We start from the raw sequence: 18,482 nt of genomic DNA on the forward strand, positions 1-18,482 counted from the left end.
ATTATCAAGAAAGAAGACAGAATCCACTCAAGAATTTTTAATTCTGAGAAACCATTTCAGATTCAGTTCACCAATGTTTACTATTCTTCCCTGGCCCGTGGCAACTTCTGCCTGGGGCATTACACCAAGAAGGGAATAAAAATGAAAAACAGATCAACTGAGGAACAAATACAAAGGATCAGAAGGAACATGTTTCTACTCACTGCAGCCTTCCTCATCACTTCCATCTGGACAGTCCGCAGCGCCATCACATTTTGCATTTTGTTTCCTAATGCAAATATCATTGCCACACTTAAAAGTTCTGTTGTTGCACGGAATACCTAAAAGTGAGCAAAAAAGAAAGAAGTTTTCCTACTCAGAGACAGATTTGAGTGAATGACACTGAATTCCGTCCACAAAGGATGGCTTAGCCACAGGATCGGTGTTTGCTGCTCTGGGAAACATGACAGAGGGAAATGAAGCAACCCCACACTGTCCCGTCCCTGCATCTCAGCAGAGCCGCTGAAAGGAAGGCAGGCAGGTGCACTAGTTGAGAATCAACCCAATAGTCTCTCCTTTCTTCCTCTGTAGGGGAGATGCCAAGCAGTTGGCCATATCCGTGGCTTAAGCCATGGCTTCTTTGCCATTACTTTACCTTGTTCTCCAAGAAAATTTTTGAGCAAAAATCAACACCATACTCAGTCCTTTTATACCATTGGGGGTGGGAGGGAATGGACAGATTTTGTGAATTACTGCACATTTGTTCACAACTCTGGCAGTGTGTGTTTTTGCAGGGGCTAGAATAGACCATACCCTATCACAGTATCTGGCAAATCCCTCTATATCCGATCCTCAGTTTCCTTGAGTCGTGTACAGCATTAAAAGCAAGTCAGCAAGGGAAATCTTCCAGAATTCGCACACACACACACACACACACACACTCCACCCCAGTTAGAGTGACCAACTCTTCCACTTTGTCTGGGCCCAGGAGGATTCCCGGGACCTGGGATTTTCCATGGGGAAACTGGGACAAGTCGATTGCCCTAACCCAGGAGAGATATTTTGATTTGGGCTTAGAAGAGTCTGATTAGAAGAACAGCAAAGTGCAGAGGGCTCCTCCTCACTCTGAGTGCAATTCTGCTCATCCCGGCCATCCTCACAGTCCCTGAAGCCGTCGCAGACCAGAGGGCCGTGCTGCCTGAAGGAGCTGGAGTTGCAAGCAGGTCTAAGAGTCGCTGGAAGGAGAACAGGCAGAAAGCTCGTGAGCCTGAGATATCAGTGGGACTCCCTGATGACCAGCAGTGCCCCTCAAAACGTGCAAACGGTTAAGATGACTTAAACAAAACAAAACATGTGTTTTCTCAAAACTGACACCTCCATGAGGAAAAGCAGATGTTTAAATTTTGGTGTAATTCTTAGCACTTTGAGCTTGTCAGATGTGACTTTTGCTTGTGGAGAAATACATTAAACTCTGGTGGTTTGTTTCTTTAATTACAATTAAATGCATCATAAGATTTTAAGGAAAATAAAAATCATAAACTGTTATCTAAATTGGACTTGTCTACCTTCCTAAACAAAATGGAGTGTCCTGAGATTGGGGATTTTGTTTTACTCATCTCTGTTCTTCAGGCGCCTGATCAAATAGTAGGTGCTCACTAAAAGTTTGTTGACTAGATTAACGAATGTGAGATCTTAAAGAACAACAGACTTGTAGTCTATTGGTAAGGAAAACTCTCTTTAAAATTATTTTACCCTGAGACACTCATTCCCTGAACTAGGAAATACCAGTGTAAATCTGTTACAATTTTTCTTCTTTGGAATATTTTCGGGAATTGCCTTTAGACCAGTGACAGACACAATATAGTAGCAAGCACTCTTAGAAGGTATAATTCCTTAGACATTTCTGTTTTTTTGAAAAGTTATCATTTTTGTTATCTGCTCCTGTTTTTTCAGAGGTATGTCTTGTGAGGATCAGCGGGGAGGACGTTGCTGCCCTGAAATAGTTCATTTATTTACTCTGAGAGTATCTAGCACCTAGTCAACTCCTAGAGAATAGCTCCCAACATGGCATGATGAGAAATGATAATTACTAAAAAACAGTCCTTGTTACGAAGTAACAGTAATCACTTTCATTTGGAGCATAATAGTAGGGAATAAAAATAACATAAGAAACAAAAGCAACCTCAATCACTATACAATGGTATTTATTTTCTTAAGAAATAGAAGACCCTATAGATTTAAATTGTTAATGAAGCCTAAGTTAAGAGGGTTTTAATTTGTTTTGTCAAAAAAAAAAAGGTGTGGAGTTACAGGTTATTTTTTATGAACATTATTTTTCAGCTAGTTATATTAACTTTAATATTTCTCCAAAATATGAAAAAGATTAAATAGCTTCATCATTGCAATTGTATTGGAATTAAACTCTGGATCTTTAGGAGAAAGTGTTGCCAGTGGTGTCATATGGTCCAGTGAACTAGTCTCCCCATTTTGCTCCCTGAAACTGGAGATAGATTCAGGAATTAGGTGCAAATAGTAATGAAAAACCAATACAGAGACTCTCTGCCCAAAATAAGAATATCCAATACCCCACCACTTAGTTATTACCAATGTGATGTTGATGCAAACTATACAGGTTAAAAAAAAAATCAACTCTTTTATTCTCAACACCTGTGCTCCATAAATGAGCATGCTGAAAGTGTTTACTTCTCTGCAGATTCTGAACTTCTTTCTAGAGGGAAGATCTGTGCTTTAAAATAGGATTATGTTTAAGATTGTGGCTGCTTGATTTACTAACCATAGATCCTCATTCTCTATGATAGTATTATGCATCCCCACCCTTGCCACGGCCCCAAAGTGTGCAGGATAAACTTCCCTGCCCCTTGACTACAGCCTCAGCTATTTGACTGATGGAATATGACACAAGTGATGGTGTGCCAACTCCAAGCCCAGGACTTAAGAGGAACCTTATATTTTTGGTCACCCCTCCTTTGCTTCTACCACTGCCAGGGCCAGGCCACTAGCTCAACAAGGAAAAGAACCATGAGGAGTAGAACCAACCCCAACCTGAGAAGAACCAAGCTCAGGAGGCTCCACAGCTTAAAACAGTGCCACCCAGCTGAGCCCAGCCCAGATTGGTCCTACCTGAGACAACACACAGATGTGTGATCCAGGACAAACGATTGCCGTAAGCCACTGAGTTTGGGGGATAGTTTATTATGTGGCAATAGATAACAGCTACAAAGACCCAGGATATGCATCAGCAGCAACAGTGGTCCTGACAAGCTATTTATTCCTAAGAAAGTCATAGTAAAAGCTTAAATACCCACCACAGAAGAGTTCATCACTTTCATCAAAGCAGTCATTTACTCCATCACAGCGCTGGGCCTGAGGGACACATAAACCGGAGGAGCATCTAAAAGATCCAACAGGACAGGCTAGAGACAATAAGACACAGGAAATCTGTGTGGGTCCCTAAAAGTCACCAGACCACATTAACAAAGAAATGTGAATCGTTAAGTGGCTGAGTGGCAACATAGCGGTAGTAATTATACAATTTCTCCATCAAAGCGAAGCTATAGCTGGTAATTGAAAGACCAAAAAGGAGTATTTAAGAACAAAGAAATCAAACTAATCCACCAGAAGCTCTGAGTCGACATTGCAGCCAGGTCACACGTACAAATTCCTACACCTCCATCCCTGACTCAGCAACCTGGCTTTATCCCAGACTTGGAGCAAGAGAAAGCTGGAAGCTGCCTTTGAGTCCAGTATGCTCAGCGTGCAGTCTTTAGAATCCCCGGGGAATTTAAATGGCCTTCTGGTGTTTCTGAATCCCCTATGACCAGATGCATTATTCTGAGGGTTGGTGCCTTTAATTACATTTTCAAGGGATTTCTATGGCAAAATGTAAGGAACCACTGATCTTAGAAGTTGGACCTAGAGAGATTAATGACTGGTTTCAAAACTCAGGACTCCTAGGGCACTTCAACCAGGCTACTCATCAAAGATCCATTCCCTGGAATGGAATCTTTAATCCTGGGTTTACAGCTAAACATGATGGTACTAATAAGTCCTTTCTCTCTGCCGTGGTCTAAACATTTGTGTGCCCCAGCCCCCAGATTCATATGTTGAAATCCTAACGCCCAGGGTGATGGTAGGGGGAAGTGGGGCCTTCAGGAGGTGATAAGTGATGGAGGCAGAGCCCTCATGAATGGGATGAGTGCCTGCCTTATAAAAGAGGCCGCATGCTAACACATATATAAGGAATTTAAGAAAAAAATAATGTCATGAAGAACCTAGGGGTAAGACAGGAATAAAGACACAGACCTACTAGAGAATGGATTTGAGGATACGGGGAGGGGGAAGGGTAAGCTGTGACAAAGCAAGAGAGTGGCATGGACATATATACACTACCAAACGTAAAATAGATAGCTAGTGGGAAGCAGCCGCATAGCACAGGGAGATCAGCTCGGTGCTTTGCGACCACCTAGAGGGGTGGGATAGGGAGGGTGGGAGGGAGGGAGATGCAAGGGGGAAGAGATATGGGAACATATGTATATGTATAACTGATTCACTTTGTTATAAAGCAGAAACTAACACCCCATTGTAAAGCAATTATACTCCAATAAAGATGTAAAAAAAAAAAAAGAGGCCGCACAGAGCACTCTCACCCCTTCTGCCATGCGAGGGCACAACGAGAAGTCTGAGACCAGAAGATGGCACTCACTCAACCATGCCGGCACCCTGATCTTGGACTTCCAGACTCTAGAACTGTGAGAAATAAATTTCTGTTCTTTATTAGCTACCTATCCTGTGCTTCGTGCAAAAGAATGGGGAGGGTGCATGGTCAGGTCAACCACTAACTCAACGGCACACGATGGAGAGCATGAGCTCCTAGGAAATACCCACGGTTTGAAATAAGAGTTAAAAATAAGATGGCTTACTAGTTACCTGTATCATTGATGGGAATTATAATATTCTGATATTCAGAAATGTAATAATTCTGAATCCAGAAGCAGGTATGTTAGCATTGGCAAAGAAGGAAGGGTCTAACTGAGCTTTCTCTCAGGACTTAACCTCATGGATTCCTAAGTGGTCAACTCTTACTTTCCCCCTTTTAAAATGGGTTGAGACACAATCACTGTTTCTCCAAGCACAGAGTGGCATCCCAGTGGCAGGAGAAGTGACTGTAGGTGGAATACAGACGAAAGCCTCCTATTTGAATTGTCATATATTTTAATTTCTACTACAAAAAAATACAATTAGATTATTAAACCTCAGAGACTACCATTTAAGACAAAAAAAAAAAAAACAAAAACGGGTTGAGAATTTCCTGAGTCAGTATCTACTCTCTCCAGCACTAATGACTTCCCTCAGACATTGCCTTTTCTGCTGACCGCTTCCTGGCCACTGTTCCAGCAGTTCTCAGTGTGAAGTTCAACACTCTGCAGGCCGCTATTTGGACTCTCCTTGAAAGACCAGTCCTTCTATGCATCAGAAGCCACAGTGAGTTGCAGCTGCTGCCCTCCGATCCATCAAATGTTGGCGTAAACCTCATATTTACAAAAGCTTATGGCTAGCAAGAAGAACAATGAATCAAGAAATTGTCCTACATTTCAGGAATAATGTAAGAAACTATTTTTCAATTGTAACAAACAACGATATTATTTCTTCTATAATTTAAACTTCAGCATAATAAATACATAATTGTATGTAATATTTATCATATATTTTGTTCTTACTATATAGTTATTTAAGTATTATTATAAAAGTATACTAGTCAATAGCAGAAATAAAGAAGCAGTTTTCATTCCTTAAATTCTCAACGCTTAGAGTCATAAAGCGTTAGCCTCTGTTTAACCTTTCATTACGGTTTTCTAAGGGGCTGATCCCCGGCTTACGTTGACTGATGTTGTAACTGCCATATTCCACCAAAAGTGGCTTGTCCGAAAGCCTTGAACTGCACTGAAGCTGAACGTGAACCAAGGAGTTGGGCACTCGGAAAATCGTCTGGTGGTCCATGTAGGAGCCGCAGTACCTGAGGAGTGAGGGTAGGGGGACACACAGCATGAGGGCTGTCAACTGCATTCCTGTCTTCTGTCAACAGCGAATTCACTGATACTTTGGTCATTTGAGCTTCATAAACGGAGATGCTTATGGTAGAGCTGATGGTAGTTATCCATCCTATGCTAAGTGATTGTCATTGAGTCACTTCTGCCCCCTTGATTTTCTCCTCTGCTAAATAAAACAATAGCGTTACTACCAACTATCTGTTACCTGTTGCTTTCCTCACCAATACTTATAATTAGAAGAAATACAGGTTTAATTCTCCTAGGGCTCTCTCTTCTTTGAACATAAATAACTGCCTAACAAAAAAAATTGCCTACTCTGGCCACAAACCTCTCTGCGGGGCAGAGTGGAACCCATGAACTCAGGTTGAAAACATGCAGAGAATTCCAGCAACACTTAAAGCAAAAGACAACAATCTTTCAACCTAAATTGAACTCTGATATGCACTTCAGGGCTTGTACTTGGCAAAATTTCAAAATAGTGATGTCTATCTGCAATATTCCCCTACCTTGGTTTTGCTTTGCATCACCTAGGAGAAAATGTCCCTCCTATTAGTAATCCTTGCATGAGCACTGCCGTTAGTGGAACATGAAGTACGATTACACTGGGGCCCATGGTGAGTTAGGCTTCTGCCTTGTGTGAGCAAGACTTTCCCAGGTGTCTATTGTTTCTCAAAGGGAAACAGTAGACACTAGGCTTGAAGGGGGACGTCCTCCACTGGAATCTGTTAACGCCCATCACTCCAGGTCCCCAAAGCATTTGGGAACCACACATTTCATGGATCAGATGTTGGCATTCAGTGTGAAGAGCACGGGGATAACCTATCATCTTACAGTTCAAAGCATTCACGTATATTTCAGGACGAATCTTTTGCAATTGGCTGAAGTTCAGGAGCTGATCGGCGGATAAACCAGCTCCTGGGATACGAGGAAGAGACAGCAGCTGCAGGTGGCCACCTGGCTAAGCGGAAGCCAGCATCTGAGAGGTGCATGAAAGCCTAGTCAAGCTCTTGGGGCCAGAGTCTACTCTAGTTGGTCATCTTGGGATCAGAAGCCTGCATTCTAAAATCATGATGATTGTTATCTGTATCTCATAGTTTTTATTGGAATTCTCCATTAATATTTACTAGAGTTTTCTTGCAAAGATTAGCCTCACTTCAACATTAAAGAGGAGTTAAGAGGAAAGGGGTCAAGCATGAAACCATGCTTGGGCTGGAGTTTACAGGGGGACAGTATGTAATGGGGCATAGTGGTGGTTTATGAAATGAAAGTAAAATAAAGCGAGAGATTGGAGAAACCCAGCAAGTGTTAGTTTACGTGGGCAGACACGTGACAGCTAAGAAAACTGAGACATAAAGAGGTGAAGTAATTTGTTAAAGTTCAAATAGCTAGTAAGCAGAGGCAGCATTAGGACCCAGTTCACCAGATACTAAACCCTAGCACTTTCTAACGCACCAATAGCCTTGCCCTCCGGAACTTTGCTGGACAAAAGCTTAGGAAGGCTGTCCATTTCTTCAGGTTTGTATACTGCATTCTAGTTGCCCTGAGCACTCATACTCCACCCCTATGTTCTCTGAATTCAAGATCACTAGGCTTCCTGGTCTCAGCATTACTTTTTCTCCCTTCTCCATGACAGACCCAAAGCCTTTAGGCTAACCTTAGCAGCAAGGTGCCAGGAATTAGTTCAGTCAGACCCTTTCTAATGAAAAGGACGGATAATGGGAAGGGCTGGCATTTTAAATCCCATGCGTACAACTAGTATCAAAAGAATCTGATAGAATTTCAGCCAACCCACAAGACAAAATGAAGAGCTGGTCCTTCAGGGAAAGTATTTAGGGCAGAGAGCTTTCCTGGTATTTGCAGAAGGAAACTATTCATATTTTGGCAGCAATACATCATGGGTGGCAGGGGTTGCTACTTAGGGGGGAAAAGCATCTCATTTTCAAAGCACTGCTTTATTTTAAGCATACAAGCTTACAATAGATTTGTAAAGATTTGTTTTCTGGACCGCTAATTAAATACCAAAATGCAGTATCTTTAAAGCCTTGGGGCACATTCCATAGTATTTATGCATCCAATGTCATTTCCTTAGCAATCCTATTAATCATATTAATCATTGCTAAGACGTTCTGGTGTGTGGTAAGCATCATTTCATTGAATTCTTACCGAAAAACCCCACCTCATTACCTCATTTTACAGACTGACAAAGTGATTAAATAATTTGTCCTAGTTAATGTAGCTACTAAACAGCAAGGCTGCAATTTGAACCTAGGTCTTCTGCCTCCTACTTAATAGACCCTTGATTCAAAAATACTCCCAAAAGGAGTACAAGCCACATGTTAATAATGGATCCAAGAAAACCATTAAATCAGGGAAATTCTATTCCAAGTCATTGATTCTAGGATCAATGACTATTTGGCAAGTCATCTAAGAGTCTAAATGAAATCAAAGAAGGTTGTTCAGGAAAATCATTTAGAAAGGGAAGGTTTCATTCATGGAATAGCTGTGAGCAAAGAATTAGCAGACAAGTCCCTCAGGCTAACTTCAAAAGTTTCCTTAAAGTAAACTGAGAAGCTATTTGGCAAAGACAGGGCATCCTGTATTTTTTTTTTTAATACAAGACCTATTATAACTTTAGAAGCAAGTAAACAATAACAACAGCTAAAGGATGAATTAAGGGAGAGAGTGAGGACCTTCTAGATCAGTTCGGGAAGCCCAGGTGCCTAAATTTCTCTCAGCTTCTTTCTCCTACTAAACAGAACTGGCTAATGGTTTTTAGCTTTTGTAATCATCAGGACTTCTATTTACTATTTTCCTCCATGGCTGCAATGGTTTTTCTGCCAATTATTTTTGTAAAGTATGGAGCAGGTACATCCATAGCCCAGCAGTACAGAGCAGTGATGGAAACAGGGACTTGGGAGCCATAAGGATTTGAATCCTGGGTTAATCTCTTATGAGCTGAGTGACTTTGAGCAAGTTATTTAACTCCTGTAGTCCTCAGTTCCCCTGTCTGTAAGTAGTAAAGTGCAGACTCTCTGGGGGAAAGGAATCCAAGGCTTTGAACTACTGGGTGAGGCTTTTCATTAGATTCTTCACATATGGAAACCACTTACATGTGCTCATTAATTTCCCACCATCCGTGGTCACAGCCTTTCAAACTCTTCTTGGTTATTGAATAGTTATGGAATTTCAGTGCTATGCCGAGAGTTGATAGGGGAGTCTATGAAAAACAAACGTAAGTCAGAAAAATGACTCAATTGAAGAATATGTTTCAGACTAAGATTTTGTTACTCAGAACTCATTCCTTGGGCTTGCTATTTTAAGGGCATTTTATTCTCTGTGCCCTGTGGCCCTTGGTGGGGTAGACCAGCTCCCCTGAACAAACTGACCTGAAGAGGAGAGCACAACAGAGAAGGAAGTGAGCTGCCTCCTCAGCCCACCCTGTGCTCAAGGAGCAGCTGTGATGCCCCAGTGTGATGAGCTGAGATAGATACATTAGATCACCTCTAGGTTTCAGTTTCCTCCAAGTAAGTGAGTTTAACTTTGAAAACACCCACTTGTTTGCAAGTTTACACACTTTCCTCCTTAGATGACAATAATGACAGTTTATTTAAGGCACTATTCTGATTCTTTAGATAAAGGAGGAATGAATCAGCATCCTCTTCATATTAAACCTTGGTATTTCAGAAGTTTCTGAGTCATCCCTACATCTTCTCTGAAGAGGTCAAACAAGGGAAGCAGCTACTTATGTGGTACGTGCACAAGTGAGCGCATACACACACACACACTCACACGTACACACACGCAATGCAACTGGCCTTGTTGTGGCATTGTATGACATGCACATACGTCACATCTGATATGCCATAATTTTTGTTTTAATTTTCACTCTAGCCCAGGAATTATTTAAGAGAGAGTTCTTACATTTCCAGGGAGCAGAATTTTGGCTTCCCTATTTTCAAGGTTTTAAATTCTATCTGAGTTAGATAACAGATTATTTATTGCAGTATAGCTTTTAATTTTTTAATTTACTAACAATTTTGTTGGGATCAAATTTATGAAGGCCCCAAGGTCATTTTTTAAAAGGGTAATTTCTGTTTATATATATTACCAAACTCATTATTTGTATGATTTAATACTCTTCCTAGCCTTATTTATTGTCCCCCACTGTCTCTGTCATGAACCAAGAGAAAGGAAAATCTCTTATTGAAGCACTCTCCATTTCTCTTTGTACTTCATATAGGTTTTACGAGTATTAACGCTATACCCTCTGGTGCATAAATAATTGTAGTAATTAGATCGTTATGTGGATCGCCCTCTTCGTCACTGCAGATTGCCTTCCTTTTCCCACTGAATGCCGTAATTCCAGCATTGTCTGGCATTAGGGCTGTGATCCTTGCTTTCTGATTGCTTACATATGCCTAGTATGATATTGCCCATCCTTTTATTTTCAACTTTACTAAATCACTTTTTAAATTCATTTTGTCTTTTAAAAACAACATACAGTTAAGTTTTAGGTAATACTTTGCAATTCAATCCTACTGTCTTATCCCTTTAACAGATGAGTTTTGTCCATTGACTTTTATTGCTCTGACAGACATTTGGTTTTTCAGTTATGTCATCATATTTTATGTTATAGTTTCTTTGCTGTATGGTGTGCTTCTTTCTAACTTGTGTTTAAATATAGCTCCTCTCCCGCCTTAGTCTACCTTTGAGAGGAAATGGATTGGGCACTTTATGACTGATTTAAACATAACAACATGGTTAGGCAGGTAGTATGATTTGATTCCCATCTTATAGAAGAAGAAACCTAGACTAACCAAAGACAAGCAAATTTCCCAACGCAGACCAGAAACTCAAACCAGTCCTGCATTTCTCTGAAGGCCTCCCTTTTCTCAGCACTGCCTGGAAACCCATGTCGGGAACCCCAGAGGAACAGGATTGTCTTTCATTCACCACAAGACTCACAAGACTCATGAGAATACATATCACACTTTTTTCACTCTTGTCATTTGGTTATTTCTTCACATTAAAAAAAAGAAAAAAAGATGTGAACTGAAAGATAGTAAGTATATTTAAGGAATCAATTAAATTTTCTAGCATGAGAACATATTCCAATGCAATCCTCCACCAAGAAGCTTGCTTGGGCATTTTCACTGAGTTCCAGAGCGCTGAAACAAAATAGATTTATATGCACCCCAAGCAAAAAGCCTCTCCACAGTGAAAGGAAATATGTCCCCTTGCACACTGATTCCGCTGACACAGAATCATACACTATTCTACTTTCGTGCTCAGATTGGCCAAGAGACTCTACTGATATTACCGTCCTTGATAAATGGATGGATGAGGTGCAGTTTCACAAAGGATTGCAAGCTATTTCAACAAATGAACGAGAAACGTGAAACCACTAAGTACGCTATTTCCCTCTATGTTCTGTACTCTCTGTTCCCACTGCCCAATGCTGTACCTTTGTTTTGGGAACTTTAACCAAGTAAGGAGAGGAATTCTTCTGATCTGGACCTGCTGTATTTAAATATCTCTCTAGTCAGTGATGGTAACAAAATGCAGGACATACCTTACTTTTGGTCACCCCTAACTTGCCAGTGGTTGTGTACACGTGTACACACAACACAAGAACCCACCTCAGGTGAGCACTGGAAAATTATTTGGCAAATATGCTTGCCACAGAAGCATGGAAGAGAGGCTCCCTTCTGGGGAATTCCATCTATTTCCTGTGTGATATGAGAAGGTGAACTTGCATGGCCCACAGTGATCCCTGCTTATGTCTGGTGGACCTAACTGGGTGGTGCTGGGCTGATGACATCTGTGATAAAACAACTCAAGGGACTGCTTTACTTTTTCTTCTAAGACTCTAAAACAAAACTGATTATTTGGAAAACAAAAAGAAGGAAGAGAGAAGGAGATGAATGTTCAGATAAGTGAATGTTATGACAGATAGGGAAGCTGAACATCTTCAGGAGCCCAGAAAAGGAGAGGCTGTTGAATTTATTTATGGAGGGGGCGTGATCCCTTTTAATCCTACATGGGTCACTTACTATTGGAGTGGCCTCTGGCAAATGCTTTGTCCCCATTTCTGTTTCCTTATCTATAAAACCACCAGAATATTGCTCCTATATCAGAGGTATGCTTTGAAGAGCAAATAAAATTATGTGTGCTGAAAACACTGAAGTACTAAACAAATGTAGACAACATATTATAACCACAAAGTCCTTTTTTGGTTTTATTGATTTAATATCTACTTCCTGCCCTGTAGTCTGTTAGCTCTGTGAGAGAAGGACTTTGGTAACCTTGCTACTAGGCATCCCTGTACAGTGACTGACATGCAGCAGACATTCAACAAACATTTGTTGAACAGACAGGAGAGCTTGGGAGAAGAATCAGATGAGCTTTAAGTTGGAGCAAGAGTTAATCCTTCTCAGATAAATAAGACCTTAAAAACTCAGCTAGAAGTGAGTTTGAGAAGGGAATTGATTGTTCTTCAGTAGATTTGGAAATCAAACCAGTCACTAAGAAGGATTGAGGATGATAAAATTAACTCTTGTGCAGAAAAGGTTTTATCATGACTTGAGTCAATATTTTTGTTACTTAGGTCATGCAGTTCTTCGTCATTTTTATTAAATGCAAAGATATTTAACAGGTCACAAATTATTTTTTACATGATTTCCATTGAGAAACATGATCTCTAAAGACAAAGCAGAAGTCACAATGAGACAGTAGGAGGGGCGCAATCACAGTAAAATCATATCCCATAACTGCTGGGTGGGTGACTCACAAAATGGAGAACACCTATACCACAGAAGTCCACCCATTGGAGTGAAGGTTCTGAGTGCCATGTCAGGCTTCCCAACCTGGGGGAGGAGGAATTCCTAGAGAATCAGACTTTGAAGGTTAGCGGGATTTCATTGCAGGACTTTGACAGGAGACTGGGAGAAACAGAGACTCTACTCGTGGAGGGCACACACAAAGTAGTCTGTGCACTGGGAGCTAGGGGAAGGAGCAGTGACCCCATAGGAGACAGAACCAGACCTACCAGCTAGTGTTGGAGGGTCTCCTGCAGAAGAGAGGGGTGGCTGTGGCACACCGCAGGGACAAGGACACTGACAGCAGAAGTTCTGGGAAGGACTCCTTGGGATGAGACCTCCCAGAGTCCACCATTAGCCCGACCAAAGAGCCCAGGTAGGCTCCAGTGTTGGGTCACCTCAGGCCAAAGAACTAACAGGGAGGGAACCCAGCCCCACCCATCAGCAGACAAGTGGATTAAAGTTTTACTGAGTTCTGCCCACCAGAGCAACAGCCAGCTCTACCCACCACTAGGCCCTCTGATCAGGAAGTTTGCACAAGCCTCTTAGATAGCCTCATCCACCAGAGGGCAGATAGCAGAAGCAAGAAGAACTACAATCCTGCAGCCTGTGGAACAAAAACCACATTCACAGAAAGATAGACAACATGAAAAGGAAGAGGGCTATGTACCAGATGAAGGAACAAGATAAAACCCCAGAAAAACAACTAAATGAAGTGGAGATAGGCAACCTTCCAGAAAAAGAAATCAGAATAAAGATAGTGAAGATGATCCAGGACCTCGGAAAAAGAATGGAGGCAAAGATTGAGAAGATGCAAGAAATGTTTAACAAAGATCTAGAAAAATTAAAGAACAAACAGAGATGAACAATACAATAACTGAAATGAAAACTACACTAGAAGGAATCAATAGCAGAATAATGGAGGCAGAAGAACGGATAAGTGACCTGGAAGACAGAATGGTGAAATTCACTGATGGAGAACAGAATAAAGATAAAAGAATGAAAAGAAATGAAGACACCCTAAGCGACCTCTGGGACAACATTGAACACAACAACATTCGCATTATAGGGGTTACAGAAGGAGAAGAGAGAGAGAAAGTACCCGAGAAAATATTTGAAGAGATTATAGAAGAAAACATCCCTAACAAGGGAAAGGAAATAGCCACCCAAGTCCAGGAAGTGCAGAGAGTCCCATACAGGATAAACCCAAGGAGAAACACCTTGACACACATAGTAATCAAACTGGCAAAAATTAAAGACAAAGAAAAATTATTTAAAGCAGCAAGGGAAAAATGACAAATAATATACAAGGGAACTGCCATAAGGTTAACAGCTGATTTCTCAGCAGAAACTATACAAACCAGAAGGGAGTGGCATGATATACTTAAAGAGATGAAAGGGAAGAACTTACAACCAAGATTACTCTACCCAGGAAGGATCTCATTCAGATTCGATGGAGAAATCAAAAGCTTTACAGACAAGCAAAAACTAAGAGAATTCAGCACCACAAAATTAGCTCTACAACAAATGCTAAAGGAACTTCTCTAAGTGGGAAACACAAAAGAAAAAAAGGACCTACAAAACCAAGCCTAAAACAATTAAGAAAATGGTCATAGGAACATACATATCAAAAATTAACCTTAAACGTGAATGGATTAAATGCTCCAACCAAAAGACACAGGCTTGTGGAATGGATACAAAAACAGCACCCATATATATGCTGTCTACAAGAGACCCACTTCAGATCTAGGGACACATACAGACTGAAAGTGAGGAGATGGAAAAAGATATTCCATGCAAATGGAAATCAAAAGGAAGCTGGAGTAGCAATAAACATATCATATAAAATAGACTTTAAAATAAAGAATGTTACAAGAGACAAGGAAAGACACTATATAATGATCAATGGATCAATCCAAGAAGAAGATATAACAATTATAAATATATATGCACACAACATAGGAGCACATCAACACATAAGGCAACTGTTAATAGCTATAAAAGAGGAAATCGACAGTAACACAATAATATTGGGGGGACTTTAACACCTCACTTAGACCAATGGACAGATCATTCAAAATGAAAATAAATAAGGAAACACAAGCTTTAAATAACACAATAGATATTTAATTGATATTTATAGGACATTCCATCCAAAAACAGCAGATTACACTTTCTTCTCAAGTGCGCATGGAAGACTCTCCAGGATAGATCACATCTTGGGTGACAAATGAAGCCTCGGTAAATTTAAGAAAACTGAAATCATATCAAGCATCTTTTCTGACCACAATGCTATGAGATTAGAAATGAATTACAGGGAAATAAAAATAAAAAACACAAACACATGGATGCTAAACAATACATTACTAAATAACCAAGAGATCACAGAAGAAATCAAAGATTAAATAAAAAAATACATAGAGACAAATTACAATGAAAACACGATGATCCAAAACCTATGGGATGCAGAAAACTCAGTTCTAAGAGAGAAGTTTATAGCTATACAAGCCTACCTCAAGAAACAAGAAAAATCTCAAATAAACAATCTCACCTTACACATAAAGGAACTACAGAAAGAAGAACAAACAAAACCCAAAGTTAGCAGAAGGAGAGAAATCATAAAGATCAGATCAGAAATAAATGAAAAAGAAGTGAAGGAAACGATAGCAAAGATCGATAAAACTAGAAGCTGGTTCTTTGAGAAGATAAAGAATATTTGTAAATCATTAGCCAGACTCATCAAGAAAAAGAGGGAGAGGACTGAAATCAATAAAAATAGAAATGAAAAAGGAGAAGTTACAACAGACATTGCAGAAATACAGAGCACCCTAAGAGACTACGGCAAGCAACTCTATGCCAACAAAATGGACAACCTGGAAGAAATGGACAAATTCTTAGAGAGGTATAACCTTCCAAGACTGAAGCAGGAAGAAATAGAAAATATGAACAGACCAATCACAAGTAATGAAATTGAAACTGTGATTAAAAATCTTCCATCAAACAAAAGTCCAGGATCAGATGCCTTCACAGGTGAATTCTATCAGAGATTTAGAGAAGAGCTAACACCCATCCTTCTCAAACTCTTCCAAAAAATTGCAGAGGAAGGAACATTCCCAAACTCATTCTATGAGGCCACCATCACCCTGATACCAAATACAAAGATACTACAAAAAAAAAAATTACAGACGAATATCACTGATGAATATGGATGCAAAAATCCTCAACAAAATACTACCAAACAGAATCCAACAACACATTAAAAGGATCATACACCATGATCAAGTGGGATTTATCCCAGGGATGCAAGGATTCTTCAATATACACAAATCAATCTATGTGATACACCATATTAACAAATTGAAGAATAAAAACCATATGATCATTTCAATAGATGCAGAAAAAGCTTTTGACAAAATTCAACACCCATTTATGATAAAAACTCTCCAGAAAGTGGGCATAGAGGGAAACTACCTCAACATAATAGAGGCCATATATGACAAAGCCACAGCAAACATCATTCTCAATGGTGAAAAACAGAAAGCATTTCCTCTAAGATCAGGAACAAGACAAGGATGTCCACTCTCACCACTATTATTCAACATAGTTTTGGAAGTCCTAGCCATGACAATCAGAGAAGAAAAAGAAATGAAAGGAATACAAATTGGAAAAGAAGAAGTAAAACTGTCACTGTTTGCAGATGACATGATACTATACATAGAGAATCCTAAAAATGCCACCAGAAAACTACTAGAGCTAATCAATTAATTTGGTAAAGTTGCAAAATTAATGCACAGAAATCAATGCACAAAATTAATGCACAGAAATCTCTTGCATTCCTATACACTAATGATGAAAAATTTGAAAGAGAAATTAAGGAAACACTCCCATTTACCATTGCAACAAAAAGAATAAAATACCTAGGAATAAACCTACCTAGGGAGACAAAAGGCCTGTATGCAGAAAACTATGACACTGATGAAAGAAATTAAAGATGATACCAACAGATGGAGAGATATACCATGTTCTTGGATTGGAAGGGTCAATACTGTAAAAATGACTATACTACCCAAAGCAATCTATAGATTCAATGCAATCCCTATCAAATTACCAATGGAATTTTTTACGGAACTAGAACAAATCATCTTAAAATTTGTATCAAGACACAAAAGACCCTGAATAGCCAAGGCTGTCTTGAGGGAAATAAATGGAGCTGGAGGAATCAGACTCCCTGACTTCAGACTATGCTACAAAGCTACAGTAATCAAGACAATATGGTACTGGCACACAAACAGAAACATAGATCAATGGAACAAGAAAGAAAGCCCAGAGATAAACCCACACACCTATGGTCAACTAATCTATGACAAAGGAGGCAAAGATATACAATGGAGAAAAGACAGTCTCTTCAATAAATGGTGTTGGGAAAACTGGACAGCTACATGTAAGAGAATGAAATGAGAACACTCCCTAACACCATACACAAAAATAAACCCAAAATGGATTAAAGACCTAAATATAAGGCCGGACGGTATAAAACTCTTAGAGGAAAACATAGGAAGAACACTCTTTGACATAAATCTTTTTGATTTATGATTTTTGATCATAAATCTTTTTGATCCACCTTCTAGAGTAATGGAAATAAAAACAAAAATAAACAAGTGGTGGGGGCTTCCCTGGTGGCTCAGTGGTTGAGAGTTTGCCTGCCGAGGCAGGGGACACGGGTTCATGCCCCGGTCCAGGAAGATCCCACATGCCGCGGAGCAGCTGGGCCCGTGAGCCATGGCTGCTGAGCCTGTGCGTCTGGAGCCTGTGCTCCGCAACAGGAGAAGCCACAACAGTGAGAGGCCCGTGTACTGCAAAAAAAAAAAAAAAAAACAAGTGGGACCTAATGAAACTTAAAAGCTTTTGCACAGCATAGGAAACCATAAACAAGATGAAAAGACAACCCTCATAATGGGAGAAAATATTTGCAAACGAATCAATGGACAAAGGATTAATCTCCAAAATATATAAACAGCTCATGCAGCTCAATATTAAAGAAACAAACAACCCTATCCAAAAATGGGCAGAAAACCTAAACAGACATTTCTGCAAAGAAGACATATAGATGGCCAAAAAGCACATGAAAAGCTGCTCAACATCACTAATTATTTGAGAAACGCAAATGAAAACTACAATGAGGTATCACCTCACACCAGTTAGAATGGGCATCATCAGAAAATCTACAAACAACAAATGCTAGAGAGGGTGTGGAGAAAAGGGAACCCTCTTGCACTGTTGGTGGGAATGTAAATTGATACAGCCACTATGGAGAACAGTATGGAGGTTCCTTAAAAATCTAAAAATAGAATTACCATATGATCCAGCAATCCCACTACTGGGCATATACCCAGAGAAAACCATAATTCAAAAAGACACATGCACCCCAATGTTCATTGCAGCACTGTTTACAATAGCCAGGTCATGGAAGCAACCTAAATGCCCATCAACAGCCAAATGGATAAAGAAGATGTGGTACATGTATACAATGGACTGTTACTCAGCCATTAAAAGGAATGAAATAGAGTCATTTGTTGAGACGTGGATGGATCTAGAGACTGTCATACAGAATGAAGTA

General features: G+C 40.0%; 1 protein-coding gene across 10 annotated transcripts in view; it reads right to left on the minus strand.

Moving 5' to 3' along the window:
* The window catches only part of TMPRSS7 (transmembrane serine protease 7), a 56,471-nt gene that overhangs the window by 8,346 nt on the left and 29,643 nt on the right, over positions 1–18,482 (minus strand). For 9 of the 10 annotated variants that reach the window (XR_002173968.3, XM_073804232.1, XM_073804230.1 and 6 more), the window contains 5 exons: positions 9,158–9,264; positions 5,877–6,013; positions 3,306–3,413; positions 1,104–1,214; positions 204–320 (listed from right to left, as the gene is read on the minus strand). Coding sequence is in view for 9 of the 10 variants with exons in the window: in XM_073804232.1 (XP_073660333.1) it covers positions 204–320; positions 1,104–1,214; positions 3,306–3,413; positions 5,877–6,013; positions 9,158–9,264 (580 nt within the window). In the remaining variant the exon portion in view is untranslated. The remainder of the gene's footprint in view (positions 1–203; positions 321–1,103; positions 1,215–3,305; positions 3,414–5,876; positions 6,014–9,157; positions 9,265–18,482) is intronic. The other variant, XM_033855836.2, reaches the window with a different exon arrangement.

This window comes from Tursiops truncatus, chromosome 4 (assembly GCF_011762595.2).
Source record: "Tursiops truncatus isolate mTurTru1 chromosome 4, mTurTru1.mat.Y, whole genome shotgun sequence".
Lineage (NCBI taxonomy): Eukaryota > Metazoa > Chordata > Mammalia > Artiodactyla > Delphinidae > Tursiops > Tursiops truncatus.